Source organism: Mobula hypostoma, chromosome 24 (assembly GCF_963921235.1).
Source record: "Mobula hypostoma chromosome 24, sMobHyp1.1, whole genome shotgun sequence".
Classification (NCBI taxonomy): domain Eukaryota; kingdom Metazoa; phylum Chordata; class Chondrichthyes; order Myliobatiformes; family Myliobatidae; genus Mobula; species Mobula hypostoma.
Window position 1 is genome coordinate 21,290,936 of NC_086120.1, and position 18,221 is coordinate 21,309,156.

The 18,221-nt window shown below is 44.4% G+C and overlaps 1 protein-coding gene across 4 annotated transcripts in view; it reads left to right on the plus strand.

Moving 5' to 3' along the window:
- sppl2 (signal peptide peptidase-like 2) overlaps positions 1-18,221 on the plus strand; it is a 48,168-nt gene that overhangs the window by 15,460 nt on the left and 14,487 nt on the right. For all 4 annotated transcript variants that reach the window (XR_010016009.1, XM_063032551.1, XM_063032550.1 and 1 more), the window contains exons 9-10: positions 2,494-2,575; positions 14,778-14,852. Coding sequence is in view for 3 of the 4 variants with exons in the window: in XM_063032551.1 (XP_062888621.1) it covers positions 2,494-2,575; positions 14,778-14,852 (157 nt within the window). In the remaining variant the exon portion in view is untranslated. The remainder of the gene's footprint in view (positions 1-2,493; positions 2,576-14,777; positions 14,853-18,221) is intronic.

The window sequence follows — 18,221 nt, forward strand, 5'->3', positions numbered from 1 at the left end:
CAAAGACATACTGGGTATGTGTAAACTGTCCCGTGATTAGGTTAGGGTTAATCAGGTTTGTCGGTAGTCGCTGGGGTGGTTGGATCGGAAGGTCAAAGGGGCCTACTTTGCACTGTATCACTAAATTAAAAAAATTAAAACTTTCATCTGAATTTTAACTCTCCCATTATTCTGAGTGAATGTTATCACTCCCATCCCTATCGTCCACTAAATCTTTTTAAGCATTGGTGTTCTGAAGTATGCTTAGTTTCTTTTCCTCACTCATTTTGTTCTCATCTGCTTTGAGTGCCGATAAATTTTCATTTTCTCCGTTTGTGTTCAGTGAAAGGCTCTTCTCAAAGCATTAATTTCTCTACTTCCCACACAATTACTGACTGACTTTTTGTTTCTCCTTGTTTCAAATTTCTAATATTTGTTTTTTGTTACATGTTGACTATTGTGATTATTATTAACGTGTAATTTTCTGGCCTTAAAATTACCTAGAGTCATAGAAAAGTACAGCACAAAAACAGGCCTTCGGCTCATCTAGTCCATGCTGAACTATTTGAACTGCCTACTCCCGTAGACCTGCACTAGGACCCATAGTCTCCGTACCCCTATCATTCATGTATCTATCAAAACTTTGAAATCGAGCTTGCATGCACTACTTGTGTTAGCAGCTTGTTCCACACCCTCACGACCCTCTGAGTGAAGAAGTTTCCCTTAAACTTTTCACTTTTCATCTTTCACCCTTAACTCATGACATCTGGTGATAGTCCATCCCAACCGCAGTGGAAAAAGCCTGCTTGAATTTACACTATCTGTACCCCTCATAATTTTGTATACCTCTATCAAATCTCCTCTCAATCTTCTGTGTTCCAAGGAATAATGTCCTAACCTATTCAATCTTTCCTTATAATTCAGGTCATCCAGACCCAGCAACATTTCTCCGTACTCTTTCAACCTTATTTACATCTTTCCTGTGGGTAGGTGACCCAAACTGCACACAATACTCCAAATTGGGCCTCACCAATGTCTTATACAACTTCAACAAATGCATCACCTCACACTTGTCTGCAGGAAGTTCCATCTGCCATTTCTCAGCCCATTTTTCCAGCAGGTCCAGGACCCGCTGCAAGCCATGATAGTCTTTCTCACTGTCCACTACAGCTTCAATTTTGGTGAATTCACAAATCTGCTGATCCAGTTAACCACATTATCATCAATAATGGACCCAACACCGAACCCTGCGACACTCCACTAGTCACATGCCTCTACTACTGCTCTCTGGCTTCTCCCACAAAGCCAATATCCAATCCAATTCATGACCTTAATGTAGATATTTTTTTCTAATCTCAGTTGATTATGTCAGAGTGCATTTTCCATTAGTAGAATAGAGCTATTTAACCTGTATAGGTATAAAGAAATATTATGTAGTTGTATATCTTTTAATCACTTCATGTAACTGTATATTCACATTGTGATTATGCACTAACATTGGATCTTGAGATTCAAGGCATATGACATGCTTGTCTGTACTTAGTTAAGGCATTGTGTTCAAGAGTTAAGAAGTTATGTTGCAGCTTTACAGAACTGTAGTTAAGTCATATTTAGGAGTATTGTATTTAATTCTGGTCACCTTATTGTAAGAGGGATTTGGAGAGTTTGGAGAGAGTTTAGAAGATTTTTATCTGGATGCTGCCTGGATTAGTGGGCATGTGCTACAAGGCGAGTTTGGACAAACATGGATTGTTTTCTCTGAAGTGGCAGAAACTGAGGGGAGATCTGATGGAGGTTTATAAGTTTACCAGAGGCTTAGATAGAGTAGACAGCTGGTATCTTTTTCTCCACAGTCGAAGTGCTTATTTAGGGTGAGAGGGGTAAGTTCAAAGGATGTGTGAGGCAAGTTGATTTCACAAAATGGTGGATGCCTGGGATTTGATACCAGAGACTGTGGTCCATGCAAATATAATAGAGGCATTCAAGAGGCTCTTTGATAGGCAATTGAATCTGCAGAGAATGGAGAGATATGGAAATTGTGTAGTCAGGAGGGATTAATTTAGTTAAGCATTTCATTGCTGGTTTAATTAATTTGCGCAGCTTTGTGGATCAGAGGGTCTGTTCCCGTGCTGTACTGTTCTATGTTCTGTTTGCAATATAATTTATTCAAAAATTCAGTCTCTAATTTTTGAACTAATATTCAAAGTAACATAGTCTCTGCCCAAGCTGTAACCTTGTAACGGTACTATCTTTAGGCCAGAGATTGCAAACGCACAGATTGATAGTTCACACTTCATAGCTTAACTTTATTCAATGAGTAAAAAGCTGAGTAACTTACTTCCTTTAAAATTACTGAAGGCTTGCCATGGTATCTTTTTACATGCATGTCTCAAGTGGTACAGAGAACAAAATTAATGAGAAAATTTTAAAAATTCCATTAGTTAAGTTGTCAGTTTATGCAGTAAATTATATAGACCTTGAGTTTTGAGACACTGAATAGATTCTATTTTGCAGGTGGGCATGGGTTTTGCAAGATACTCTAGGAATTGCCTTTTGCCTTTACATGTTGAAAACAATCAGACTGCCAACCTTCAAGGTACAGTTCCATACTTGTGTTGTATGAAAACTAACTAATTGTTATGTAATGTCTCTGACTAATTTTTAATTCCATTTCTGTTGTTCGGTATGCTAGATTTGTACATTAGTCATTCATTGTGTTTTGCAGAGTAAATTACAACACATCAATGTAGCATTGATTCCTCGTTGAAATTAATTCCAGTGGTGAAAAGTTCACATTTTATTTCAGATTTTTCACCTTACTTAAACTTTTGGGCCATTAACCATTGCACGTATACTCTCAACAGATCTTTACCAATTGATTTTATTCCCCCCTCTCCCACAAGCTTCAACATCTAAACACACCTATGTTGCATAAGAGTTTTGATTGTAAACTGAGATCAGTTTCAGTATTGAGGTAGTTGGCTGCTCCAACCTCCATAGTTTAAACTTTATACATTGCTGAGTAGAGGTTCTGCAGAGGCTAAAAATCCAGTGTAATGCACTCAAAATGCAGGAGGAACGTAACAAGTCAGGCAGCATCTATGGAGAGGAGTAAACAGTTGACCTTTTGGGCTGAGACCCTTGATGAAGAGTCTTAACCCAAAATCTTGATTGTTTATTCCTCTCCATAGAAATTGTCTGGCCTGCTGAGTTCTTCCAGCATTTTGTGTGTGCTACCCCAAGTCTAGGGAGTTTAAATGAAAACCTAAGTTATTGTATGTCCTAGATCTCATCTTGTACTAAGAGAGGAAAGCTGATTATCAGCTAGGAAAAGTTGCTGCTTTCAGTGAAGCTAACTTTCTTTTTACAGAACAAGTGCGAGAGTGAGATTGAAGGAGGTCTGTCATTTTTGTCGTGTGTAAATTCCTCTATGTTTATGTGATCTGGTTGATAGTCCTCAGTGACCAGTGCTGCAGTGGATAAATTGGATGTGAGATTGGTGAGAATAGGAGCAGCTATTTTATTTTGTTTCTATAATTCATATATTTGAAGTATAGTCAGTAGTTGGGATCTCTGAAACAGACAGTTAAGTTAATATTAAACTGTTTTCTATTAGCAGAAATTTCTATTTTATACTACTAGATGGCGCCAGCTACAGATTTATAGACACATGCTGTCCTGGCAAAGTGGACGAATACAAACATTTCCACTTCCAGGTTACATAGGGTTGCTTGGTTGGTGTGCCTCACCAAACCTGGCCAAGTACTAAAGACCTGTGCTGATCAACTGACTGGAGCGTTCACTGAGATCTTTAACCTCTCACTTCAGCAGTCTGAAATATCCACCGGCTTCAAGCAGACTTCACTTGCATTGGTGCTAAAAAGAACGTGGTAACCTACCTCAGTGACTATTGTCCAGTAGCACGTACTGTTGCAAGAAAAAGTTTGTGAACCCTTTGCAATTTCCTGGTTTTTTGCATTAATTACCCATAAAATGTGGTCTGATCTTCATCTAAGTCACAATAGTAGATAAACACAATCTGCCTAAACTAATAACACTCAAACAATTGTACTTTCCATGCCTTTATTGAATACACTGTTTAATCATTCACAGTCCAGGCTGGAAAAAGTATATGAACCCTTGTATTGTAACTGGTAGAAACTCCTTTAGCAGCAATAATCTTCACCAAATGTTTTCAGTAGCTGCTGATCAGACTCACACAAAGAAAAGGAACAATTTTAGACCACTCCTCCTTACAAAACTGTTTCAGTTCATCAATATTTCTGGGATACTTTGCATGAACCTTGCAATTAGTTGCATGAACAGCCTTCTACAGGTCATGCTATAGAATCTCAGTTGGGTTAAGGTGTGGACTCAGACTTTCCTCAATGGTGTCCTTCCATGAACAGCATTCTTGTTCAGTGTTTTTCTTATAGTGGGCATATAAATAGGGACTTCAGCAAGTTCTAGAGATTTCTGCAGGTCTTTTGCTGTTACCCTTGGGTTCTTTTTCTCCTCCATCAGCATTGTATGTTGTGCTGTCGGTGTGATCTTCACAGGACGCCCACTCCTAGGGACAGTAGCAACAGTACTGTATTTCCTCCATTTGTAGACAATTTCTCTTTCTGCGGTCTGTAGAAATGCTTTTGTAGCCTTTTCCAGCTTCATGTCTCTACAATTCTTCTAAGGTCCTCTGAAAGTTGTTTAGATAAAGGCATGATAAACAGATCTTTCTTGAGAAGAGCAGGCTCTGTCAGTAACCTGACTTCGTGTGTTTTTCTTACAGGACAGGGCACCCCTACAACCCACACCTCCAATCTCATCTCATTGATTGGAACACCTGACTCCAAATAGCTTTTGTAGAAGGCATTACCCCAGAGGTTTACATACTTTTTTGTACCTAGACTGTGATTGTTTAAATAGTGTACTTAGTATTGACGAGAAGTACAATTGTTTGTGTGTTATTAGTTTAAGCAGATTGTGTTTGTCTATTATTATGAAGATCAGAACACATTTTATGAGTAATTAATGCAGAAAACCAGGTAACTGCAAAGGGTTCATAAATGTTTTCTTACAACTGTACGTCCACAGTGTTGAAGTGCTTTCAGAGACTGGTGATGAAACATGTCAAATTCTGCCTGTGAGGCAACTTGGATCTGCTCCAATTTGCCTAGGAGCACGAGTGCACAGTAGGTGCCATCTCAATGGCTCCGCGCTCAACGCTGGAACACCTGGACAGTAAAGATGCATATATCAGGATGCTCTTTATCAACTACAGTTCTGTATTCCAAACCACCATCCCCTCAAAACTAATCAATAAGCTTCAAGACCATGGCCTCAATACCTCTTTGTGCAACTGGATCCTTGACTTCCTCACTTACAGAACGCAGTCAGGTTGGATTGGCACAGCATCTCCTGCACAATCTCCAACAGCACAGGTGCACCAAAGGTCTGTGTGCTTAGACCCCTGTTCTATTCACTTTACATTTACGAATGTGTGGCTAAGCACAACTCCAATGCCACAATCAATTTTGCTGATGATACCACTGTCATAGGCCGAATCAAAGATAGTGATGAATAAGTATATAGGAAGGAATTGAAGGTCTGGCTGAGTGGTGCCATGTCAACAATCTCTTACTCAATGTTAGCAAGGTCAAGGAACTGATTATTGACTTCAGGAGGAGGAAATAGAGGTCCATGAACCAGTCCTCATCGGAGGATCAACTTTAAATTCCTTGGCGTTGTGGCAACCCACTTCCCAGCGCACACGAACCGGCTCACAAAACAGCGCCCGCCAGCAGAGAGGCCGGCCCCAAAAAGGACGCCAGGCCATCTTCACCAGCAGGGGGAGAAACCTGCGCGGGAAGGGTCTGCGAATATGCATTCCCCACAGCAGTCCCGCCCGGGGAGGGCGGGAACGGGAAGGCTTTAAAGCAGGCCGCGAAGTTTGAATAAATCTCTTTTATTGCAACTCCAATTTACCGACTACGTGTCGTTATCCTAGCACTGTGTGTAGCACACCGCTACAGTTGGTGACCCCGACGGCCCAAACGATACTTGGACCAGAGATGACCGAGGCCGCATCTGTTCATGCAGTTTCGTTAAAACTGCCAAGCTTCTGGACGCTGCGACTCCGCTTATGGTTCGAACAAGCAGAAGCCCAATTCCACATTCGGCAGATAACCTCCGATTCCACTCGTTACTACTACGTGGTGAGCTCCCTCGACCAGGAGACAGCTGCACAAGTTGAGGAATTTATACAGTCGCCCCCGGAGGACGGCAAATACACAGCATTCAAAGCTCTGCTCATAAGGACTTTAGGACTCTCACAGCATGAGCGAGCTGCCCGCTGACTGCACCTGGATGGTTTGGGAGTCAGGCCACTGTCGGCATTAATGAACGAAATGCTGGCCCTGGCTGAAGGACACAAACCCTGCCCCAAGCTTGAGCAGGCGTTCCTAGAGCAACTGCCTGAGGACATACGCCTGCTGCTGTCCGACACAGATTTCAGCGACTCCCCGGGAGGTGGCGGCCCGGGTAGATGTGCTGTGGAATGCCAGGAAGGAGAGAGGGGCGTCCATCGCACAGATCACCAAGCCGCGTGCCCAACGACAGACCAGACCAGGCCCGGCAGCAGAGCCTACAAAACCTGGCGACGGGAGTGAGGAGCCCAACGAACAATGGTGCTTCTACTACCAGCGGTGGGGCATAGAGGCCCGCCGCTGTAGACCGCTCTGCAAATTCCCGGGAAACTCCAGGGCCAGCCGCCGCTGATGGCTATGGCGGCTGGCCATCAGGACAGCCTCCTGTATGTCTGGGACAAGCAGTTGGGATGCTGCTTTTTGGTCGACACCGGAGCGGAGATCAGCGTCTTACCTCCAACGAGTTACGACACCCGCAACAGAGAACCGGGACCCACCCTGAGGGCCGCAAACGGCAGCACAATACGGACCTACGGCACCCGCACGGTGCGACTACAGTTCAGCTCCAGCCAGTTCACATGGGACTTCACACTGGCCGCTGTGGCCCAACCACTCCTTGGGCGCGGATTTTCTGCGAGCTCACAGCCTGCTGGTCGACCTGCAAGGGAAGCGACTAGTCCACGCAAAGACTTTTCAACCATTCTCCCTGGGTGAAGCCAAGTTGCCAGCCCCACATCTGGACTCCATCATGCTGTCCGACGACGAATTCACCAGGGTCCTGGCGGATCTCCCATCAGTTCTGACACCGCAGTTCACGGCAGCCATGCCCAGACACGGAGTACAGCACCACATCCCGACCCGGGGACCACCCCTCCACACCCGTGCTCGAAGGCTCCCCCAGACAAGCTCTGACTGGCAAAGGAGGAGTTCAAGAAGATGGAGGAATTAAGGATCATACGACGGTCCGACAGCCCATGGGCCTCCCCCCTGCACATGGTGCCCAAGGCAACGGGGGACTGGAGACCATGCGGTGACGACCGCAGACGAAACGAGGCTACAACGCCAGACTGCTACCCTGTGCCGCACATTCAAGACTTTGCAGCAAACCTACACGGCGCAAGGATCTTTTCCAAGGTAAACCTCGTCCGGGGATACCATCAAATCCCGGTACATCCGGACAACATCCCCAAAACAGCACTCATCACCCCGTTTGGCCTTTTCGAATTCCTCCAAATGCTGTTCGGCCTAAAGAATGCCGCACAGACGTTCCAGCAGCTAATAGACGCAGTGGGACGCGACCTGGACTTTGCATTCATCTATTTGGACGACATCCTCATAGCCAGTAGTAGTCGTCAGGAGCATCTGTCCCACCTCCGCCAGCTCTACGCCCGACTGAACGAATTCGGCCTTACAATCAACCCGGCCTAATGCCAGTTTGGACTCGACACCATCGACTTCCTAGGCAACAGGATTGCTAAAGACGGGGCAAACCCTCTGCCCGCCAAGGTAGACGTGGTCCGCCACTTCCCCTAACCCAACACAACAAAGGCCTGCAGGAATTTGTGGGTATGGTGAATTTCTATCACCGTTTCCTCCCCTCAGCAGCCCGAATCATGTGCCCCCTGTTCACCCTGATGTCGGGTAAGGGCAAGGACATTACCTGGGATGAAGAGGTCGCAACCGCTTTCGTTAAAACCAAAGAAGCCTTGGCAAACGCTGCGATGCTAGTGCACCCCAGAACGGACGTTCCTACTGCCCTCACGGTGGACGCATCCAACACAGCAGTTGGTGGAGTGCTGGAACAACTCATCGAGGGTCGCTGGCAACCCCTGGCATTCTTCAGCAAACACCTACGACCACCTGAACTCAAATACAGTGCTTTCGATGGGGAGCTATTGGCGCTATACCTGGCAATCCAGCATTTCAGATACTTCTTAGAAGGTAGGCCCTTCACCGCGTTCACAGACCACAAACCGCTTACCTTTGCATTCACTAAGATGTCCGACCCCTAGTCGTCCCGCCAGCAGCGACATCTGTCCTACATCTCCGAATACACGACGGACATCCGGCATGTCTTGGGAAGGGACAACGTCGTGGCGGACACACTATCCAGACCTACCATACAGACCAGGGGGTGAACTATCCAGCGCTGGCAGAGGCACAGCAGGCAGACGATGAGATCCCTAGTTACAGGACTGCAGTCTCCGGTTTGCAGCTCCAAGACCTCCCCGTAGGCCCAGGTGAGAGAACCCTACTGTGTGACGTAGCTACCGGCCAACCTCGCCCCGCCGTCCCAGCAGCCTGGCGGCAGCGAGTTTTCAACTCCATTCACAACTTAGCGCACCCCTCCATCAGTACAACCATCCAGCTGGTCTCCGACAGGTTGGTTTGGCATGGACTTCGTCAACAGGTCAGTGAATGGGCCAAAACGTGCATGCAGTGCCAAACGGCCAAGGTGCAGCGGCACACCAAGGCTCCGCCACAGCAGTTCAAACCCACCCGCCGGAGGTTCGACCACATTCATGTGGATACCTGGGGCCCCTGCCAGTGTCACGAGGAGCGCGGTAGCTCCTAACTATGATAGAGTGGTTCACCAGATGGCCAGAGGTGATCCCGCTCACCAACACCACCTCCGAATCCTGCGCCCGAGCACTGATCGCAACCTGGGTAGCACGTTTCGGGGTACCAGCCCACATTACCTCCGACGGGGCGCCCAGTTCACCTCCAGCCTGTGGTCAGCTATGGCCAACCTTTTAGAACATAACTACACCACACAACTGCCTACCACCCACAGTCGAACGGACTAGTGGGGCGTTTCCACCGTCACCTGAAGTCGGCTCTCATGGCCCACCTGGAAGGGCCTAACTGGGTGGACGAGCTTTTCTGGGTCCTGCTCGGAATCCGCACGGTGCCCGAGGAGGATCTGCACACCTCGTCGGCCGAGTTGGTGTACAGCGCACCCCTGGTAGGCCCAGGAGAGTTCATACCAGCCCCAAGAGGGCAAGAGGAAGAACCGGCAGCAGTCCTGGACAGACTATGTGAGAGGCTCGGTAACCTGGCCCCCATACCCACTTCACAGCCCGACCTGCGTACCCAAAGACCTGCAGAACTGTAAGTTTCTTTTTGTACGGCGGGGCGGACACCGGGCACCGCTACAGCAGCCCTAAGAGGGGCCGTTTGAGGTGATCAGGAACAACGGGTCCACGTTCATGCTGGACATTGGGGGGAGAGAGGAGGTTTTCACGGTGGACTGACTCAAACCGGCCCATGTGGACTTGGCGCAGCCGGTCCAGGCTCAGGCACCGCGGCGCAGGGGCAGACCTCCCAAACAGAGGCCAATCCAGACTGTGGACATTGGGGGAGGTATCGCCGGTTCTGGGGGGGGGTGTTATGTGGAGACCCACTTTCCAGGGCACGCGAATCGGCTCACAAAACGGCACGTGCCGGCAGAGAGGGCGCCAGGCCATCTTCACCAGCAGGGGGAAAATCCCGCGCGCGGAAAGGGTCTGCGATTATGCATTCCCTACAGCAGTCCTGCCTGGGGAGGGCAGGAATGGGAAGGCTTTAAAGGAGGCCGCGAAGTTTGAATAAATCTTTTTTATCACAACTCCAACTCACCGACTACGCGCCATTATCCTAGCGCTGTGTGTAGCACACTGCTACAGCATTATCATTTCATAGGACCTTTCCTGAACCCAGCATGTAAGTGAATTATGAAGAAAGAACGTCAGCACATCTACTTCCTTAGAAGTTTGCGAAGATTCGGTATGACATCTATAACTTTGACAAACTTCTATAGGTGTGTGGTGAAGATCTTATCGACTGGCTGCATCGCCAGCTGGTATGGAAGTACCAATGCCCTTGAATGGAAAATCCTACAGAAAGTTGTGAATATGGCCCAATCCATCACGAGTAAAGCCCTCCCCACCGTTGAGCACATCTACATGAAGCCTGGTCATAGGAAAGCAGTATAAATCATCAGGGGACCCCCACCTCCTGGATAATGTTCTCTTCTCGCTGTTGCCATCAGGAAGAATGTATCGGAGCCTTGCACCCACACCACCAGTTCAGGAACAGTTATTATCCCTGAACCATCAGGCTCTTGAACCAGAGGGGATAACTGCACTCAACTTCACTTGCCTCACCACTGAAATGTTTCCACAATCTAAGGACTCAATTTCAAGGACTCTTCAAGTCATATTCTCGCTATTTATTGCTTATTTATTTATTTATTCTATTTGTATTTGCATAGTTAGTTGTCTTTTGTGCACTGGTTGTACGTCCAGGTTGGCGCAGTATTTCGTTGACTCTATTGTGGTTATTATTCTGTTATGGGTTTATTGAGTATGCCCACAAGAAAATGAATCTCAGTGTTGATATGGTGACATATATGTACTTTGATAATAAATTTACCTTGAATTTTGATAATATAGAGACTTTCAAGTCTGTATCCTGATCATTGTTATTGGCCTCTCGGTAACAGTAGCAGATAATTTATCCCCCTTGGGGCTATCCTGGATGATGGTTAGCCTCGATAAAGTAATAATGATAGCTTTGTCATGGCTTTTGATGTAATGCTGCTCCAGCATTTTGTTGGTTGGACAGATTAGTAAAGAGCTGTAAATCCATTATCTGTGTATCATTGCTGGAAGATGTTGTTCAGGTTCAGCACTAAGCTGGTTTGCTTATGCTAAGCTACCTTTGCAACCTGAGCAACATATTTGTAATTGTATTTTTTGGACATGGTCAATGTAATAATTTAATCAATTATTCTTCTGGTTCATTGCTTGAACTTTGGCATGATAAGTACCATATATTAAGGTATTTATTGTGTAATGACTCAGATCAGTTAATGAATGCCTTTTATTACTCGGTCATTATCTATTTCTGGCTCATGTTGGCTCAAAATTCAGAAAACACAGCTTTTTTTGTGTATTCATTTTTTTGGATGCTTATCACAGTTGGTTAACTAAGTGGGGAAAACTTAAGACTCATTGAGTGCTATAGCACAGAAACAGACCCTTCAGCTCAACTGGTCCAAGCTGACCTCAGCATCCTCCCTGCTATCCCAGTTACCCACATTTGGCCCATAACCCTTCAAGTCCCTCTCCTCCATATACTTGTCCAGATGCCTCTTAAATGCTGTAACTGAATCCACCTTGATCACCTCCTGTGGCAGCACATTTCAGTACTCACTACCTTGCATCTGTGCCCTCTACTTTGGGTTCCCCACCACTGGGAAGAGAATATGACCATCCATCTTATTCGATACCCTCCTGAATTTTACTAACTTCTATGAAGTTACCCCTCATTCTCCTAAGCTCCAAGGAATAAAGGTCCAGTGTAGTCAACCTCTCCCTATTGCTGAGATCCTTTAATTCAGGCCACATCCTCATAAATCTCTTCTGCACCCTTCCCAGCCTGACAATGTCTTTCGTATAATAAGGTGGGCAGAACTGTACATAATACTGAGTGTGGCTTCACCAATGACATATATAATTGCAATATGATGTCCCTACTCTCAAACTCATTGCCCTGACTGATGAAGGTTAGCATGCTAAACAGCTTCTTCGTCACTCTGTCTACTTGCGTGGCCACTTTCAGCAAACTGTGCTCTTAGATTCCCTGTTGCCTCTGCTCCACAGTAATTGTCAGTGCCATGCCATTTACTATACAATAGTGATGTTACTGGTATCTGGTAGGATAGTGGCACACTCAGATGCAACAGTATCTGTGGGGCCAACCAAAGGTGTTATTGTCTTTTTAAATGTATTTTTTATGATCATAATGCTGGACATTAAGAACTTAAAGTACTGCAGATCTACTCCATCAGTGGGTTGCTCGTTGGTGGAGAAACTGAAGGAAGTGGACTTGATGCAGGTGGTGTGGCTGCCTGCTTCAGAGGTACGGAGTGGGTGTGTAGTCTAACAGCGAGTGATCATCTTAGTCACTTTCCTTGTGATCGCAAGACCCCGTTGAACATTGTTAATGTAGGATTCTGCAAGTCCGATTCACTAATTTATTGATGAACGACAGGGAGTTGCACGGCCTTGGTCATTTTGAAGACGAAGCCTCAAGCCGCTGTGTTGTCTGTTTATAGCCGCCCAGGGGGAGGTGTCAGAGTCGGTGCACTCTGACAGAGCGCCAGAGGCAGTGTGTTGTGGTGTGACGTACATATTGGAGTCAGTGCTGCTGTCCAATGTTCGCTCGCCAGAGGACAAGTTGTCTTCGACTGCATGCTGCTGTAGCATTCATGGACTCAGGGACTTCCTGTGTGTCTGTATTTATTAACGTCTTATATGTGTGATGTGTGCTTTGTGCTGTGTGTGACTGTTGCTACTGTGTCTTGCACCTTGGCGTTGGGAAATGGCTGTATTTATGGGTATTCACGTATAGTTGAATGACAAATAAACTTGAACAAATCCTACTCCACACTTGTCCAATTTGAAACCTTAAGATTGGTAACTGCAGACTGCAGCAAATAACCTGACTGTAGCCATTTCTAATAGTTATCTGATTTTAATAAATATTCTCATTTTAACATATTCCAATCTCCGTTAATCTAATCCATCTAGAACCCACTGCCTCTGATTTGCATAATTGATTAACTCTTATTATGCTCAATCGAATATAATTGCTAAAGAATCTCCCAGTTTATGAATGGGACATTCAGCCCATCACATTTATACTGATATTCAAGTATGTCATAGAATTGAATTTCACAGTTCTGCATATTCTCCAAATGCTCCCCTCTTCTCAAAACAACTGCCTAACTTCTTTTACAACAACTTACTGTTTCCTGTCAGACAGATGCATGCACAGAAATTTAAATTTGTTCAGTTTGAAAGGGGCATGATTTATACATGTGCTTGCTTTTCCTCCCTATTCCCCCCATCAACTTGTGTATCTTGTCACACACGTACCTTTTCTAGTGGAATAATCTTTGTTTCAGTTGCACCTTGTTAGGATTTTGTTCTAACTCTTCATTTTTTTTTGTGCCTATAGTTAATTTGTTTCCTTTGTTATCTCATTTTGTGTGAAAATAATATCCAATTTATTTATTGCAATCCTTTTAAGTCTTAAAGATCTGTATCAAATCAATTTTGCGTTCCAGTTAAAATAACTTCCCCATAATTTTTCATCTTTTATTGTTATAATTGTTCGTACAATGTGGAAGGGTGCTATCAGCACAATGAAGAAGTGTTGTCCGTGAGTAATTCTAGCAGTCCTAGACCTCTGCTTATTTCCCTGTAACTCATTCCCTTGCGCATCCTATCCACTCCAACCTAATCCTCTTGCCACCCACCAGTCATAGACTGCACAGCAAACTCTGTAGAAGACTGGAATCAAATCCAGTTTGCTTTTAAGTCAAGGTAGCAGCAGCACCACCACCCTGGCACTCATAGGATACCTGAAGCATCTGAAATTTCCTCACCCATCCCTCATTCTTGACAATGTCCCATTAAAAATATTGTTCTTTTCATATTTTTAAAATGATGTGTGCAAAATTTCACTTCTTAGTTATTCTTAAAGCAACTAGTACAATATTTTCTGTTGTCCAAAATACAGGTTCATTAATGAGCACAGGTTTACAGTGCTGTTATTAAAGGAAACATCATCAAGCTGTTTGCTTTCTGAATTTGTGGCCTTAACTTCATGTGGCACTGAATGTCTAGTTCTGAATCTTAAAATTCAGATATGTTATGTGTACAAGTTTCACATGATATACACAAGAGATGCTGCAGATGCTATGTTCATGTTCTACACTCATTTTTTATGTTTCAGTGGTTAATAATTGACAAAGTGATTTGTTTGAGTCTCTAGATTAGTGAAAATCAGGCAGATTTCCTCCTCCTGACCCCTGCTGGGCAGTATAGATCTTTAGGTGTAGAATGGCTGGAGTCAGGCTTGACTGTGTCATTCTCACATACCAGGCAGCATTTAGCATCTAAAATTACTCTGTGCAAATGACAATCTGGGCTTTAGCAATGCCTGATATGCACTGCACTGCCCTGAGCAGGGATCCAGGACTCAGAGTACTCCACGCTGGGGAGCTGCTGTCCAAAATGTTCAAAGTAATCCGTATAGAAGTGGGAATTTTAAAATTTTAAATCAGTCTTGTATAAAGATCAAATTCTTGTTTCAGCAATAGATTCTCGACATTACTTCACATTTTTGATAGTCTCTTAATACATATTGATAGTTGGACTAAAATGCAATGTTCATTAACATGTGCCCTGAACTTTATCATAGGCTACATACGAATAGACATCATGTAACGTTAGTGGAATGTGATTATATTGTACACCTTATACTTCTAGCTTCAATGTTAACTATTTGCAGACTCTTATTAGTGTTTTTTTTGCTTCATTCCAGGCTTGCACATTACTGCTGGTGGTTCTGTTTGTATATGATATTTTCTTTGTCTTCATTACTCCATTTCTCACTCAGGTAAGCAGACAACTTCCCTGTATCATCTGTAACCTTAACAAAAAAAAAGAGGTGTTACAAAGATAATACTCCACTTATTTTTGTTCCTTAAAACTTCAAAAGTTCTGTGCAGGCCCATGCCATAGTAAAATATCAGCTTTGGTGAAAAGTAATCAGAGGTCAAGTGTTGGGTCACCTCTCATTCTTCTGAATTCTAATGAATACAGGCCCAGTGTGATCAAATGCTCTTCATACAATAAACCATTCAATCCTGGAATCATTTTCGTGAACCTCCTTTGAACCCTTTCCAGTTTCAGCACATCCTTTCTAAGGTAAGGGGCCCAAAACTGCTTACAATACTCCAAGTAAGGCTTCACCAGTGCTTTATAAAGTCTCAACATTACATCCTTGCTTTTAGATTCCAGTCCTCTTGAAATGAATGCTAACATCACATTCTTCTTCCTTACCACTGATTCAACCTGCAAATTAACCTTTAGGGAACCCTGCACAAGGCTTCCCAAGTCCCTTTGCACCTTTTTTATTTTCTCTCCATTTTGAAAATAGTCAACTTTCATTTTTTTTTCTACCAAAATGAATCACTGTACTCTCCTTGACATTATTTTCCATCTGCCACTTCTTTGCCCATTCTGTTACTCCGTCTAATACCTTCTGTAGCTACTCTACTTCCTCAAAGCTACCTGCCCCTCCACCAATCTTCATACTGTCTGCAAACGTTGTAACAAAGCCATCAAAGGTCCTCTGAAATGATAACACCAAGGAATTTAAAGTTGTTAATCTTCTCCTCCTCTGATCTCCTGATGAGGACTGGCTTATGGGCATCCGGTTTCCTATTCCTGAAGTCAATAATCAGCTCTTTGATCTTGCTGACGTTGAGTAAGTGGTTGTTGATATGGCACCACTCACCAGGTTTTCACTCTCCCTCCTATATGCTTATTTGTCATCAACTTTGATCTGGGCTACAACAGTGATGTCATCAGCAACCTTAAATGTGGCATTGGAGCTATGCTTAGCTAGACAGTCATAAGTGTACAGCGAGTAGAGCAGGAGTCTTAAGCACAGAACCTTGTGGTGCACCTGTGCTGATGGATGAGATGTTGTTGCCGATGCGACCTGACTGGGGTCTGCAAGTGAGGAAATTGATGATCTAATTGCACAAAGAGGCGTTGAGGCCAAGGTCTTGAAGTTTATTGAACTGAGATACATCTCTGAATCCCAGAGAAGTTAATGGTTTCTATAAGAAGTACAACCACAATCAAGAGCATGGCACAGTGGTTGACTCCGCTGTATGGAATGGTAGTAAGATAAAAGAGAGTTTTATCTTAAATTAATTTCCTGGGACGTTCACATCACTGGCATAACCAGAATTTCTTGACATCCCTCATTGCTTTTAGGTGGTGGAGAGCCATCTCAAAGTTCTGCAGACCTTATGGCAAAGTTTCGAACACAATGCTATTGCTTCTAGACCAGAAGGAAAATTTTAGGAGCAGAATTAGGTCTTTTTGGCTGTCAAGCCTGCTCCTCCATTTAATTATGGCTGATTTATTTTATCTCTCAACCCCTTTATCCTGCCTTTTCCCCATAACCTTTGACACTCTTACTGATCAAGAACCTATCAACCTCCACTTTATACCCAATGATTTGGTCTCCACAGCCATCTATGGCAACGAATTCCACAGATTCATCACCCTCTGGCAAAATAATGTCCTTCTATTCTGAGTTATTTGTTTAGAAGAGCACCTAGGTACCAACACCATTGAAACTCACCACTTTGAAATATTTGGCTCTCCTTTTTTCTTACCAAAGTTGATGTGCTTGTATTTTTCCACATTATTTTTCATACTACCATGTCCTGGTCTGCTCAGTCAGCCTCTCCAGATCCTTTAGAAGCTTCTCTACTTTCACCTCACTACTTGCACTGCCACCAAACTCATTATCAAGTGATACAAAGGATATGGTGGTGCTGGAAAAAGTAAAGGGAAAATTTGGAAAGGTATTGCTGAGGCTAGAGAATTATGGTTATGAAAATTATGAACAAATTCCGACCCATTAAATAAGTTACATTTGTTTTCTTTAGCACAGTGAACATAAGTTGATTAACAACACTGGATAGTCATAGTCATAGTCATACTTTATTGATCCGGGGGGAAATTGGTTTTCGTTACTGTTGCACCGTAAATAATAAATAGTAATAAAACCATAAATAGTTAAATAGTAATATGTAAATTATGCCAGGAAATAAGTCCAGGACCAGCCTATTGGCTCAGGTTGTCTGACTCTCCAAGGGAGGAGTTGTAAAGTTTGATGGCCACAGGCAGGAGTGACTTCCTATGATGCTCTGTGTTGCATCTCGGTGGAATGAGTCTCTGGCTGAATGTACTCCTGTGCCCACCCAGTACATTATGTAGTGGATGGGAGACATTGTCCAAGATGGCATGCAACTTGGACAGCATCCTCTTTTCAGACACCACCGTCAAGAGAGTCTAGTTCCATCCCCACAACATCACTGGCCTTACGAATGAGTTTGTTGATTCTGTTGGTGTCTGCTACCCTCAGCCTGCGGCCCCAGCACACAACAGCAAACATGATAGCACTGGCCACCACAGACTCGTACAGCATCCTCAGCATCGTCCGGCAGATGTTAAAGGACCTCAGTCTCCTCAGGAAATAGAGACGGCTCTGACCCTTCTTGTAGAAGGCCTCAGTGTTCTTTGACCAGTCCAGTTTATTGTCAACTCGTATCCCTAGGTATTTGTAATCCTCCACCATGTCCACACTGACCCCCTGGATGGAAATAGGGGTTACCGGTACCTTAGCTCTCCTCAGGTCTACCACCAGGTCCTTAGTCTTTTCACATTAATCTGCAGATAATTCTGCTCACACCATGTGACAAAGTTTCCTACCGTAGCCCTGTACTCAGCCTCATCTCCCTTGCTGATGCATCCAACTATGGTAGAGTCATCAGAAAACTTCTGAAGATGACAAGACTCTGTGCAGTAGTTGAAGTCTGAGGTGTAAGTGGTGAAGAGAAAGGGAGACAAGACAGTCCCCTGTGGAGCCCCAGTGCTGCTGATCACTCTGTTGGACACACAGTGTTGCAAGCACACGTACTGTGGTCTGCCAGCCAAGTAATCAAGAATCCATGACACCAGGGAAGCATCCACCTGCATCGCTGTCAGCTTCTCCCCCAGAAGAGTAGATAAGAAAACAGAATGGACCCTATCAGAGACTTCAGTAACAAAGCTGCATGGGGTTACGTTAATTGGTGGAAGGACTGCAGAGGAATTTGGGGGAACAGTTATTTCATTCAACCAGTAATATACTAGACAAAAGAGTGAGGCAGAAGTTCTCACCAAATTACAAATGCACATT